Here is a 12,341-nt window from a genome sequence, read left to right as displayed (position 1 = left end):
TGGGATTAGTACTGTAAATCTTTGAGTTTCACAAAAATTAAAAGTGAAAAAAGATTATTTCGTTATTTGGGAATTTTAATTCACCAAAGGGATATTTGATCCAAACCTGTATGAACATGAATAACAGCTGACGGTAGTAGGTAGCTACTGTCATCTGCTTTGTTACTCACATTATTCAAAATATCTTCTTTTGTGCTCAACAGAAGTTGATTCACTTAATTAATTAAGTGATTAATTCACTTACATGTTTGGAACAACTTGAGGGTGAGTAAATTTGGACAGAATTGTAATTTTTGGGTTAACTATCCCTTTCAAAATAGTCAAGTCAAGTCAAGTCAAGTCTGCTTTATTGTCAATTCTTCCACATGTACAGCACATACACACAGAGAATTGAAATTGCGTTACTCTCAGACCCTTGGTGCATACAGATAACACTAACAGTAGAACATAAATACAGATATACAGATTAAATATAAAATACAACTATACAAATAAGGTAAAATGTAAAAAAATATATATAAAAAAAATATATATATAAAGCAGCACACGGCAGATAGAGTGCAAACCAGTGAAGTAAACAACAGTGCAGATATAATGATTTGTAGTGCAAAAGAATGCTCTCGATGGTGCCTCTGTAGAAGGTGTACATGATGGGGGCCGGGGCTCCCAAAATAAATAAGTTGTTGTTTTCATTTGTTGTTGTATGTTAATATTCGTTTGTGTGTGTGTGTGTTCGCTTACTGTGATTGTGATTATGTTACAAGGAAACCTACTCCGCATTATGACGGGATGCGTGTCTTATTTTTTAAACGCGTTTTTGCTTTATGGCTTTTTGGCCCTACCAAGTCGCCGTGTGTTTGTGTTTGGTTTCGACGAAAATGGCGGACGAGCTGGAAAGAGTACGAATTTCAGCCGCGGAGATACGAGCAGAAGCGTCGAGTTTCACCGCACACAGCGACAGTGTAAAAGGTTAGGAATTCTCTAAATGTTTAAAACAATGTAAGAAAGGTAGTAGTCCAAGACAAGCCTTATTTTGACATGTCACGTTAAAGTTCAGTTTGCTAATAGCTAGCTAACATAAGTCAACAACAGTCGTTTAGTCACCCCTATTGTGGGTTGAACTGCACTTGTTTTGAAAGCATTCGACATCTCTTGCGTGTTTTTTTCTGCATTGTATGCAATAATATGCCCTGTAGTGTCACATAACCTATTAGCGAAACGCGTTTTCATTTGTATAAGGAAATAAGTGTAATGCTAACTGTTATACTGGCAATTGAAGGCGGCAACTTCTTGAATGAGATATGAATTTTAAAGGGAGACTTTATAAATAAGATGCTATCCAACTCTTTAAGTTCATATCATAACTTGATTATTGTCGTCTAAGTGTTTGTAGTCAATGTATATTGCTGGGTTAGCATGTTACATTGCACATGCAACAGGTTATTTTCCTCGGATACCATAGCAACAGCAATTTGGCCTTGGATTTTTCATCAATAAAAGTATTATATGTTGTGATCTATTTCTGTCTGCTATAAAGTAGTATAAATAACACTATTTTCTTAAAATTTACGACATTTTCCTAATGAAGAGTTTCGCAGCCGGAGGGCCAGGGCCCAGTTGGTGGCCTCAAGATGCCTTAAAATGATAAAAAAATAAAATAAAACATAAGCACACATGCATGTGTGTGTAGCCATTTATTTTTTCAGGAAATAATTTATATAAATGAATGCATTTTAGTATGTAATTATGTATTTAGTTATGTAATTATCGCAAAGCAGTTATAATTATTCTCATTTGCACATTCTCACAGTCTTGAACAACCTAGATATTTGAGGTAGTCTGATTTTAAAGGTGTAATTTCTAGACTTGGAAAAGTAATGCAAATGAATGAAATGTTATGACACAATGGACATTTTTAGAATGAATTAAGGTTTTTGTCTAGTTGTCAAGCTCTAAAATATTTTATCAGGCAGAAATTGTGAGTAAAGAAATATTTAAGAAAAAACAACATTTTAGTCTTTAATCCTTATCCATGGGGCTTGTGAATATTGTTGTGGACATTGGGAGTCTATGAAGTCAAAAAGGTTAAGAACCACTGCCCTGATGTAATGTACTCTTCAGGCAATAAAATATTTGTTTTCTGTTTTTGTCATCTTTTTCTTAGAATTGCGAGAGGAGGGTAAGAAGCAACGGCAGCGAGACGGTAAACATCCAGACTTGCAGTGGTACAAACCTGGTGCTGTCCATCCATGCAGACATAAAGACAGCGCAGAAGGAGCCAGCTCAGACCCAGTGCATCCACCGGATGATTGTGTTTTTGGTAATGACACCAAAATGCCTGACAGCTCACCTGCCAGTCCTGGATGCTCTCACGTAAGCACTGGAGACTTTCCAAATGATCACAGTCAATCTGAAGTACATTTTAACACTAAAGGACATGTAGGTGTTGTTAACCACCAACTTACGGATGGAAATGCTGTTAAAAGCATTGAAGGAGCTGGTATGCCCAGGTCACCGAAGCAGTCACGAAAGATGCGTAAACCTGACCGTGAGATATATCAGCCAGGGGGGCGAAGGTCTCAAGTACACAAAGAGACCAGAGTGAGCAAAGAATTAGATGGGGATCGAAGGAGAGAGGAAGAAGTGAGTGTAAAATCTGCTGAAACAATTACTAAGTGTGAGAAAGAGGAAAAGCGTAGAAACAGGCGAGGGAAAGATGGCAAGAAAAAACAAGAGTCCAAGGGAACTGTAGACTCCCCTTCTGCAAACAAAAATGAGAATAATGTAGAGAGTATCACCGGTAAAGTCAGCATTCTCCATTTAGAGTCTGAGGAAAGCAGAGATGGAGCTGGGCAGGATGGAACAAACCGGAGAAAACCTAGTGGGGAAGGGCGAAGAAGCCAAGCAGGTGGAGGGAATGAAGTGACTGCAGAAGACAAAAAAACGGAGAGGGGTAACGGGAAATCCAGAGCAGGAAGAGAAAAGGGTAACAACCAGGTCTTTGCCAAGAAAGAGGAAGGGGAGGGGGTAGGAAAAGGCTCAGAAGCAGATCAACCTGAAGGAAAAAAGCAGAGAAATGTTGGCGGAAAGGAGGTGAGTCGTGACCAGAACATGAACCATGAAAAACAACAAGGGAACAGGCCAAAAGAGCAAGGAAAACCATCTGAGAGAACCGATTCAAACAGAGTCAACTCTGCCTCGAAGCGATACTCTCAGTCAGACATACGGCGTCCTCGAAACCGCACCTACAGCACGAGTTCGGCCAGTAGCGGGACCAGTATGGATGGTCTGGCTGAAGCTGAGAGACTTAGAGGGGAGGGTCATCAGTTGGCCACACGCACTGCGGGGAGAACCACTGGACAGAAGGAGTTCATCCGAGGGAGCCATGGCCGCCCGAGGAGACGGACGGCACGGACATTGTCCTCCACAGATTCGCTGGAGGAAAATGAGGTGTGGGGGAGAGAAGATAGAAGAGGCAGAGTTGCTGACGAAGCCAAGAGCACCCACAAAGGTCCTGAAGGGGGCGGAAGAGGGCAAAGAGCACCTGCATCTCGCGGTCGAGGAGGAATTTTAAGAATTTCTTTGGATAAGCATTCAAGCCAGGAGCAAGCGAGCCAAAAAAACCCTAGAGGTCATGGGAGGGGCATCCTAGTGCTTCCTGCCCACACTGATCTAACTTTGACCCCTGACCCTGGGCCTCAGCTTGGAGGAATGAGAGGAGGAATGGGTCTGAGCCGAGGAAGAGGGGGCCGTGGAGGAGGGACAAGACGCCTTTGGGACCCAAATAACCCGGATAAGAAACCAGCACTGGTATCAAGCCAACAATCCCAGCATGCATCTCTCCAGCAGGCTTTGTACTTGCAGCAGGGTGGATGCGGGCCGCTGCACTTTCTGGACACTGATGACGAGACCACAGGAAGTCCTCCTGTCCGCCAGGGTGAGTTTTTTCAAAACCAGCAAGCCGCTGCCATGGCTTACTACAAATTCCAGAATTCTGACAATCCCTACTGGTATCCACTATCGGCCAATTCCCCGAACACCCCGCCACGCTATCCTTACCCATATCACATTCCCTACCAAATTCCTGGCTCTAATGGGATGTATCCCGCCTCTGTGCCACCTTTTTATGGACCCTATGGGCAAAGTGGGCCAGGTTATCCCTCTCCAGCGGGATCTGGTCTCACTCCAGAAGAGGCAGAGGTGCAGACGAGAGGAGAGCTGGGAAAGTTTCTTCGGCTGGCTGACAGTCAGGAACTCCAACTCAGTAACCTGTTGTCCCGGGAACGACTAAGCCCGGAGGGTTTGGAGAGGATGGCCCAGCTCAGGTGTGTAATGAATGTTCAACGTTGTGCATGGGAAAGATTTTTTGTATTAGTGTTCTACCCTAATAATGAACATTATTACAGCCCGTTGAATTTTTCCTCTAATGTGTTTATATTTCTTCTGTTGTTTTTGCAGGGCTGAACTCCTGACGTTGTACGAGCGGGTGATTTTGACAGACATAGAGTTTTCCGACTCTCAAAACCTGGATCAGGCTCTGTGGAAGAATGTATTTTACCAAGTGATAGAGAGGTTTAGGCAGCTACTGAAGGACCAGACGTCAGACACGGCCCCACAGATCAAAACCATGCTGATGACCATTCTAGAAGAGGTAGATATTAAAGTCTTTGTCATTGTCTAATTTGTAAAAAATTTTTCCCCTGATGTCACATTTACACTAACATTATTAAGTTTGTGGTCAGTAAGATTTATTTAGTGAGGATGCAAAAAATTGTTTAAATTTTATAAACTTTGTAATGGTCCAAAATTATTGCTGTTAATAAATGCTGTTATTATCAGGGGTGTACATAAGCAGAGGCGGACAGTAACTAAGTACATTTACTTAAGTATTGTACTTAAGTACACTTTTTGAGTATTGGTACTTTACTTGAGTATTATTTTTTCTGGGAACTTATGACTTTAACTTCACTACATTTGAAAGACAAATATTGTACTTTTCACTCCACTACATTTCTATCAAGGTCCTCGAAGTAGAAAGTCGTTATTATATAGCAGCTTTGAAAGTCAGTGGGTGATTTTTTTCTTCTCTAAAATTTGACTTTCTTTTTTTTCAGACAGTTTATCAGTAATCACTCTTGGGGCTACATGAAGTGATTTCCCAGCATTTTTTGAACACTGACCAGTTGCAAATGTGATATTTATTTAAAACAATTAAATAATAAGAAATTAATATTGTGGTATATATTATACACAATATTGTCTGATTTTGCTAAATTGTGTACGTGAAAATATTACCTATAAAGCCACAGAAGAACTGTTGTGCATCGCCTATTAAAACACAAGTACCACGAGAGCGATTAGACAGCATTTTTAAAATGTTTGTTTTGATGTCAAATAAGCCTTGCTGTTTTGCTTTTTTGTTAAAGCAGTGTTTCTGTTGTAAAGTTATACATCTACAGTTGTGTTGCTGGGTTTTAAAGCAGGTTTGATTTTGTTTCTTCCATATCACTCGGTATTTACAGGATTTCACTGTCCTCTCTGTTCAAATGTGATTGAATGGCTACACATAGATGTGTGCACACACTGTCAGAGCTGTGTGAGATCACTACCATCCTGCTTTTGTGGGGGTGGGTAGGGGTGTTAAATATTTGCTTATATATATATATATGTTTGTTTGTTTGTTTGTTATTTGTTTTTTTCCAAGCTAGTCAGTGTATTCCGTAGGTTTAATGTATTCTAAGTTGCTTCAGAAGTATTGCAAGTATTACATACAACAATAAAACATTATGTGCATTGACATAAAAAAGGACATTTACTTTTGGTACTTAAGGCAAGGCAAGGCAAGTTTATTTATATAGCACATTTCATACACAATGGTAATTCAAAGTGCTTTACATAAAAGAAAAGAAAAAAATAATCACAACAATAAAACAAGTACTTAAGTACGTCTAAAAGCAAGTACTTCTGTACTTTTACTTAAGTAAAAATCTGTCTTTACAACTTTTACTTGTAATGGAGTAATATTTGACCAGCGGTATCTGTACTTTCACTCAAGTAATAGAGTTGAGTACTTTGGCCGCCTCTGTACATAAGTGGTGCGCATGCGCGACCAAAATAAAAAATGCGCTCTGTAAATAAGTTCAGACCGCTCATTTGCTTTATATTATATATAAGCTTTATATTTTGTTTTATATAGCGTCATTCAGTATTATAATCAATTTGTGACAGGACGTTAAGATGCAATGCTTACTTTTTTCCCTAGGGGGCAGTATTCTTTGATTCGCTGCTACTGAAGTTGCAGACTGTATTTCAGTTCAAGCTGGAGGACTATATGGACTGCATGGCTATACGAGCAAGACCTCTACGCAAGACGGTACGCTACCTGTGTTTCTCTAATATGATCATGTGATGAATTACTTAGGAGTATGTGCCCAGTTGCAACAAAGCCCTTTAAGAAAGTTATAATTGTAGGGCTTTTCTTGTAACAGGCACTTTTATAGTTAGTTCTACTGTTGTTGAGCACATTGAACAAGTGTGAATCCACTTTACCTTGTTGCAGGTGAAGTATGCTCTGATCAGTGCCCAGCGCTGCATGATCTGTCAGGGGGATATCGCGCGATATCGTGAACAGGCTAGTGACTCTGCTAACTATGGGAAGGCACGCAGGTAATTCTGTCATGACCACGTTAAACAGAAAAGGTGTATTTGACAGCATAGTACACTATTTCAGTATACATGCATGTGCTTCTGTTTATCATAGCGTATTGCCCAATTATAAAATGAATTAGCATGAATTTTTTTTTCATTAATTTACCAATGACAAAGACATCAATTAAGTTTTCATATTTCGATGTTAACCATTTTTTTTTCTTATGTGCAGTTGGTATCTAAAAGCTCAGCAGATTGCTCCGAAAAATGGGCGACCCTACAACCAGCTGGCCCTACTAGCAGTGTATACGGTGAGACATCAGCATAACATAATTTTTATTAGACAAAGTGTTAGAATATTAACATTTTAATAGAAAATATTAAGACTGGTTAATTGCACTTGTATTCAAAATATTTGTAATTTTACTTATTTGAGGCTTCTTGATTTTAAATCAGTTGTTTATTTTTTTCTTTTCTTTTTCTTCATTACTTGCTTCTTTGATATTGGTTTAAAAGATGACTATTAACATTAAAGTTAAATGAATTCTTTCTCCTCCTGTCTCATTTAGAAGCGAAAGCTGGATGCTGTATACTATTACATGCGTAGTCTAGCTGCCAGTAACCCAATCCTCACAGCCAAGGAGAGCCTGATGAGTCTGTTTGAGGAAGCCAAGCGCAAGGTTTGCATGTTAACTGCTGCTCCAACAGAATAATGCCATTTTGTTTTTTTAATTTAAATTCAAATATTAATGGCATTATTAAACAATATTGGTTGTGCAGCTGAAAAATGTCAGTATTCTTATCGTCATATTTGTTCATCTCTCCTAACCAAGGCTGACCAGATTGAATGCAGACGGAAGCAGGAAGTAGATGGAGGTACCCGTGGTCCCCGAGGTCATGTTGGTGGGCGTCGTGGTGAGGACGCCACTCGTGTGGAGATCTGGATACGTCCCACCGGGCATCCGGGCACTTCTCGTCCGACAGGCAGTGAATCAGGCAAAGACTCTGAGCAGGACGGAGAGCTGGGAACTCTGAGTCCCAGTGATGTGAGTGCTTATGAAAACATGTCATTTGCACTGGCTGTTTGCTCTGCTCACAGATGAATCTGTTTGAGGTTATTTTACACCATCATATGGTGGAAATGTTCAGATTGCTGCCCCCATCCAGATCTTTCATAGATCGCTTATCCAAACTTTCTTTGTTTCAGAGAAATTACAAAATAAAATGCCACCATTGCTGATGCATCCGCTAACAAACGGATACAATTTTTTGAATTTTTTACAATAACAACGTCCACCAAGAAACAACTAGCAACCTGTTGCACTAAAGGAAAGAAATATTCCTCTGAGCCATGCAAATGTTTCACAAATGTTTCAAAAAGCGGGCACAAACAGGCATACACACACGTATGACACATATGCAAACACCCGCGCACATCAAGAGAGCCAAAGGGGTCACGTCGAGTTGTTTATGAGCTGCACAGTATGAGGCTGACTATGAGTCACCCATCAGTGGCAGAAAAGGGCGTCATTGTGCCGTGATGCAGCTGTCATTTTGGTAACCTTGGATATTTGTCCACGTCAGAATTAAATGCACACTTAAACTTTAAGAAAGTTGACCTCTTCCATCGCACCATTTGTCTTTTGTAAGGGTTAGCAGGTTGTTTTGAGCACGCTGCTTCAGGCAATACACTGATTTAATTAAATGAGAGCGCTTTAGGTTTATCAGCGAAACAAGGTTCTCATCCTGTGGTGAGTTTGTCAATTTTCTGATTGGTTTGTTTGCGTGTTGAGTCTTGGTGACTGTGTGTGCACTATGGAGCTATTGGTTTCAGGGAGAAAACATGAGATATTTTTTTACTACGATGAGCGATCGCTATAATTACAATAATTTTTATAGAGTTACAAAAAGTTTAATTACTCTCTTTCCTTACATTTTTCTGTCCTTTTCTTTACAGCTCAACAAGAGGTTTATTTTGAGTTTCCTGCATACTCATGGAAAGCTCTTCACTAAAGTAGGGTAAGTCTTAATGTCAACAGATCTGTTGTAAACATCCATTTTTACTGCGTTGCTTTGCTGTTAATTTGACCTTTGACATTGAAGTTCTTTATCTAGAACAATCATATTGAGAGCTCAAAGGGCTGATTTTAGAACAGATCCTAGTTTATGTATAGTAAGCAACAGCTCCTGAAAGGATTGTTTTTGGATCTGAACAAGTCAATCTACAGCATTGACTAAAAACATATTTGATTGGAATATAATCTTCAATTATATTAGGGAACTGTTTTATTCAGAAAGCTAATTAATGTTTAAAAAGATTAGTTTTTTGGCGTTAAATTAATAAATAAAATATGACATGTAGGGATGGGCATTTTTCACAATTATTGTATTCGCTCGTGGTACAGCTGCGCATACCTGCAGTCGTGAATGCCGAGATGGACAGCTGTATTTCCTCAGTCGACTGCTGTTTGGATTTCATGTGATTTTTCATTGTGGTGGTGATATTATAACTCCGTTTCACTTATTCATTTGATCAAAAGTAATTCCATTTTGTAATATCATTTAGTAAGATCATTTTGATCAAAGTAACTTCACGAGGCAGGCGATGATATTCTGTGATCAAATACAATCAACTTGTTAACATGCTCCACAACGCCACCCAGTGCATTTAGTTATAACTGACTTTTAGTTTGCATGCTTAAGATTTTTCCCTGCATTTATGGACAGCAAAGCAACATGTAGTAAAATTCAAATTGTATTTTTATTTTTCTAATAATGATTACAGATCGAATATTCAACTATTTGTGCACACCCCTAATGACATGCTGGTAAATACCACAGAAATTAATTTTCATTATGAATATTCTGTACTCGTTTGCATAATGTATCGTGATTGGTCCTCAGGATGGAGAGTTTTCCTGCTGTAGCGAGTCGAGTGTTGCAGGAGTTTGGGGCCCTCCTCCAGCACAGCCCCTCCCCCCTCGGCAGCACACGCATGCTGCAGATCATCACTATTAACATGTTCACCATTCATAACGCACAGATCAGAGGTAAAAATACAACACTACCAGTGGCTGTAGAACCAGTCTGGTCCATTAAAAAGAACCTCTCTTGCTTCTCACTTTGCTCTGCCTCTCAATCTTTCTCTCTTTCTCGTAGCTGAAGGGCAGGGTGAAACTCAGTCCGTATTGGAGGAGCAGACCATATCTCTTGGTTTAGCTATGTTTGGTCTCCTTGTGCAACGTTGCACTGAACTCCTGCAAGAAACACCTGCTGGTGAGTCGACAATGGGTGTGTTTCAAAACTACCCTCTACACCTTGGCAATAGAATTGCCATTGGCTAGTACATTTTTTAGTTTACTCACGAGACTGATATACAATTATATATACATATATATTAGGGCTGCCCTCGACTAAAGATTTTTATGGTTGACTAGTAGTCGTTCATTTTAAGCATTAGTCGACTAATCGCACGTTTATTAATAAACCATTTAAATCATGCTAATGAGCCTTTAATTGCTCATAAAGCTTGCCACAGCACACCGGCAGAAGTAATGATGATGAATGTGTCAGGGAAAAACAGTAAGATTAAACTGCATTAACATTTTAATAATCTATTGATAGAGATTTCTGTGCTACTGTGTTAAAGTAGAGCTTCTTTGCGTGTGTGTGAGAAACAGTGCTCTCAGCAAAGCGGCAGTGAGTTGTGCGCCTTCACACTAGAGTTTACGGTATGTCAGATACTGGTACGCTGTGCATCCTTTGAGATGAACTGAAAAATAACACTGATCGCTTGACGGAGAGTCAAACTGAAGCGCACAGTCAGAGTGTTCGCAAGTGAAAATATATCTGTGCTAAACTTATACTTAGCCTTCAACTCACACACTGGCAAGTAAAATCTAAGAATTTATTAGTTTAATGGCTAATGTTAGACATCATTTAGTTGCCCAGAGTGAAGATTTAGTCGCATATATGCGAGTGATTTACTCGCATTGTAGAGGGTTGCTAAACCTTGTGTGCTACCTATGTAGACAGCATAAAGTCATTCTGGGTAAAAATCTCAGTGTTTGTGACCCCTATGCAGCTTTGTCTGATTATTTGCTTTCTCTTTTTTTCCTCTGCCAGAGTCTATCCCAGCAGAAGAGCTGGGGGAGCTTGATGAAATGGACGAGGAGGAGGGGATGGTACGGGTGTCTGTCTTCCCTCCCGACCTCAGAGAGCTGCTTCCCAGCATGAAGGTCTGGTCTGACTGGATGCTCGGCCACCCAGACAAGTGGAACCCTCCTCCCTGCAATATTCAGTGAGTCCTGCTTGTGTTACGTTCACAGGGCCGTGTTGTTTTGAAACTGAGCTGGAGTAATACAGAACTGTGTGTGTTTCTAGGGGGGGTCCAGACGTGTGGCAGTGTCTTGCAGATCTGTGCAACTCTTTGGCACGCGTGTATCATGGTGAGGTTCTGCTGTATAAAGCTGATGTAGATGGAGAAGGAGACGAGGAACTCCGAGTCCTACAGCTGGAGGAAGACAAAATGCTCTCTGGCTTTGTCCCGCTGCTTGCTGCCCCACAGGAAGCATGCTATATAGACCAAGGAACAGATGCGGTCAGTAATGTAGTAATGTACACACCTATGGATTGTATATAAAAATTAGGGCTGTCAATAACAGATACAGATACAATCATTTGCAATTTTTTATTTTTATTTTACATTGTTTTTTTTTTATATCCCAATTTGCAAAAATGTTCCTCATTCATATTTTTTAAGTTAAAAATTCTATCTAGATTAATTCTATCTACATTTATTTTATTAACTGAATTAACTATTAATCTATTAAGCCAATTGGCCAATTGGCTTTTTTATTTTAATATTGAATTTTATATTTTTATGTAGTCTATTCGGTCCATTATCGCCTGTTAGGTGGAGAATATATCAAATTTAGGACTGTCAGTAGGTAACAATACTTTATAATTTCATCTTACTATTATGTTAAAATAATTTTCTAAAATTATTTATATTTAGTTAAAATTCAGTCTATATTTATTTTATTAAATAAATTAGCTATTTATTTATTTTAAATTCCAATTTACTACAGTTTACCTTTTTTATTATTTATTATGTTTTTATTATTGTTTTATATTTTTATGTAGTCCATTCAGTCTATTATTGCCTGCTGGGTGGATAATATTAGGACTCTCAGTAGATAAAAATAATTTTAATTTATTTTTTCATTATTTCTTAATTTGCCATATTTATCAAGCTTTTTTTTTATCCGAGTCGCTAAAATTGGAAATTGTTGGAGATTTTATTTACTCCATTCAGTGTTAATGCATTAATTATTCTTTTGAGCAAAGAAAATGGTCAATAATAATTAATCAAATTAATTGTTACATTTTGTGATATTAAACATTTTCTCTAATAAACCTAATTTAACAGCTGTAGTTATCTGTAATCTGAATGTTTTTATTTTGTAGGCTATAGCAGCTGACTGTAAGAGAGTGACCGTTCTGAAGTACTTCCTAGAAGCTCTGTGTGGGCAGGAAGAGCCGCTGCTGGCTTTTAAAGGAGGAAAGTACATTTCCATGGGAACACCTACACCCAGCGTAAACACGGAGAACAAGGCGCAAATGCAAGAACGGGTATAGTGAACCTCTCATTATGTATGAAAGAGAATTTTATCTGTTTTGTATTGCTTATC

At 38.9% G+C, this 12,341-nt stretch overlaps 1 protein-coding gene across 1 annotated transcript in view; it reads left to right on the top strand.

The window, feature by feature from the left end:
- The first annotated feature begins 851 nt into the window (after positions 1 to 851).
- Positions 852 to 12,341, top strand: part of LOC107697428 (telomerase-binding protein EST1A-like) — an 18,462-nt gene continuing 6,972 nt past the window's right edge. The window contains exons 1-14 of the mRNA XM_016498210.1: positions 852 to 969; positions 2,165 to 4,325; positions 4,459 to 4,651; positions 6,263 to 6,373; positions 6,560 to 6,666; positions 6,881 to 6,959; positions 7,218 to 7,328; positions 7,482 to 7,694; positions 8,606 to 8,667; positions 9,553 to 9,698; positions 9,808 to 9,924; positions 10,774 to 10,948; positions 11,032 to 11,248; positions 12,118 to 12,282. Coding sequence (XP_016353696.1) covers positions 879 to 969; positions 2,165 to 4,325; positions 4,459 to 4,651; positions 6,263 to 6,373; positions 6,560 to 6,666; positions 6,881 to 6,959; positions 7,218 to 7,328; positions 7,482 to 7,694; positions 8,606 to 8,667; positions 9,553 to 9,698; positions 9,808 to 9,924; positions 10,774 to 10,948; positions 11,032 to 11,248; positions 12,118 to 12,282 — 3,948 coding nt within the window. The 5' untranslated portion in view covers positions 852 to 878. The remainder of the gene's footprint in view (positions 970 to 2,164; positions 4,326 to 4,458; positions 4,652 to 6,262; positions 6,374 to 6,559; positions 6,667 to 6,880; positions 6,960 to 7,217; positions 7,329 to 7,481; positions 7,695 to 8,605; positions 8,668 to 9,552; positions 9,699 to 9,807; positions 9,925 to 10,773; positions 10,949 to 11,031; positions 11,249 to 12,117; positions 12,283 to 12,341) is intronic.

Source organism: Sinocyclocheilus anshuiensis, unplaced genomic scaffold (genome assembly GCF_001515605.1).
Source record: "Sinocyclocheilus anshuiensis isolate Anshui unplaced genomic scaffold, SAMN03320099.WGS_v1.1 scaffold939, whole genome shotgun sequence".
Taxonomy (NCBI): Eukaryota; Metazoa; Chordata; class Actinopteri; order Cypriniformes; family Cyprinidae; genus Sinocyclocheilus; species Sinocyclocheilus anshuiensis.
Note: the sequence above shows the minus strand (reverse complement) of the source record. Positions and strands in the feature narration are given on the sequence as shown.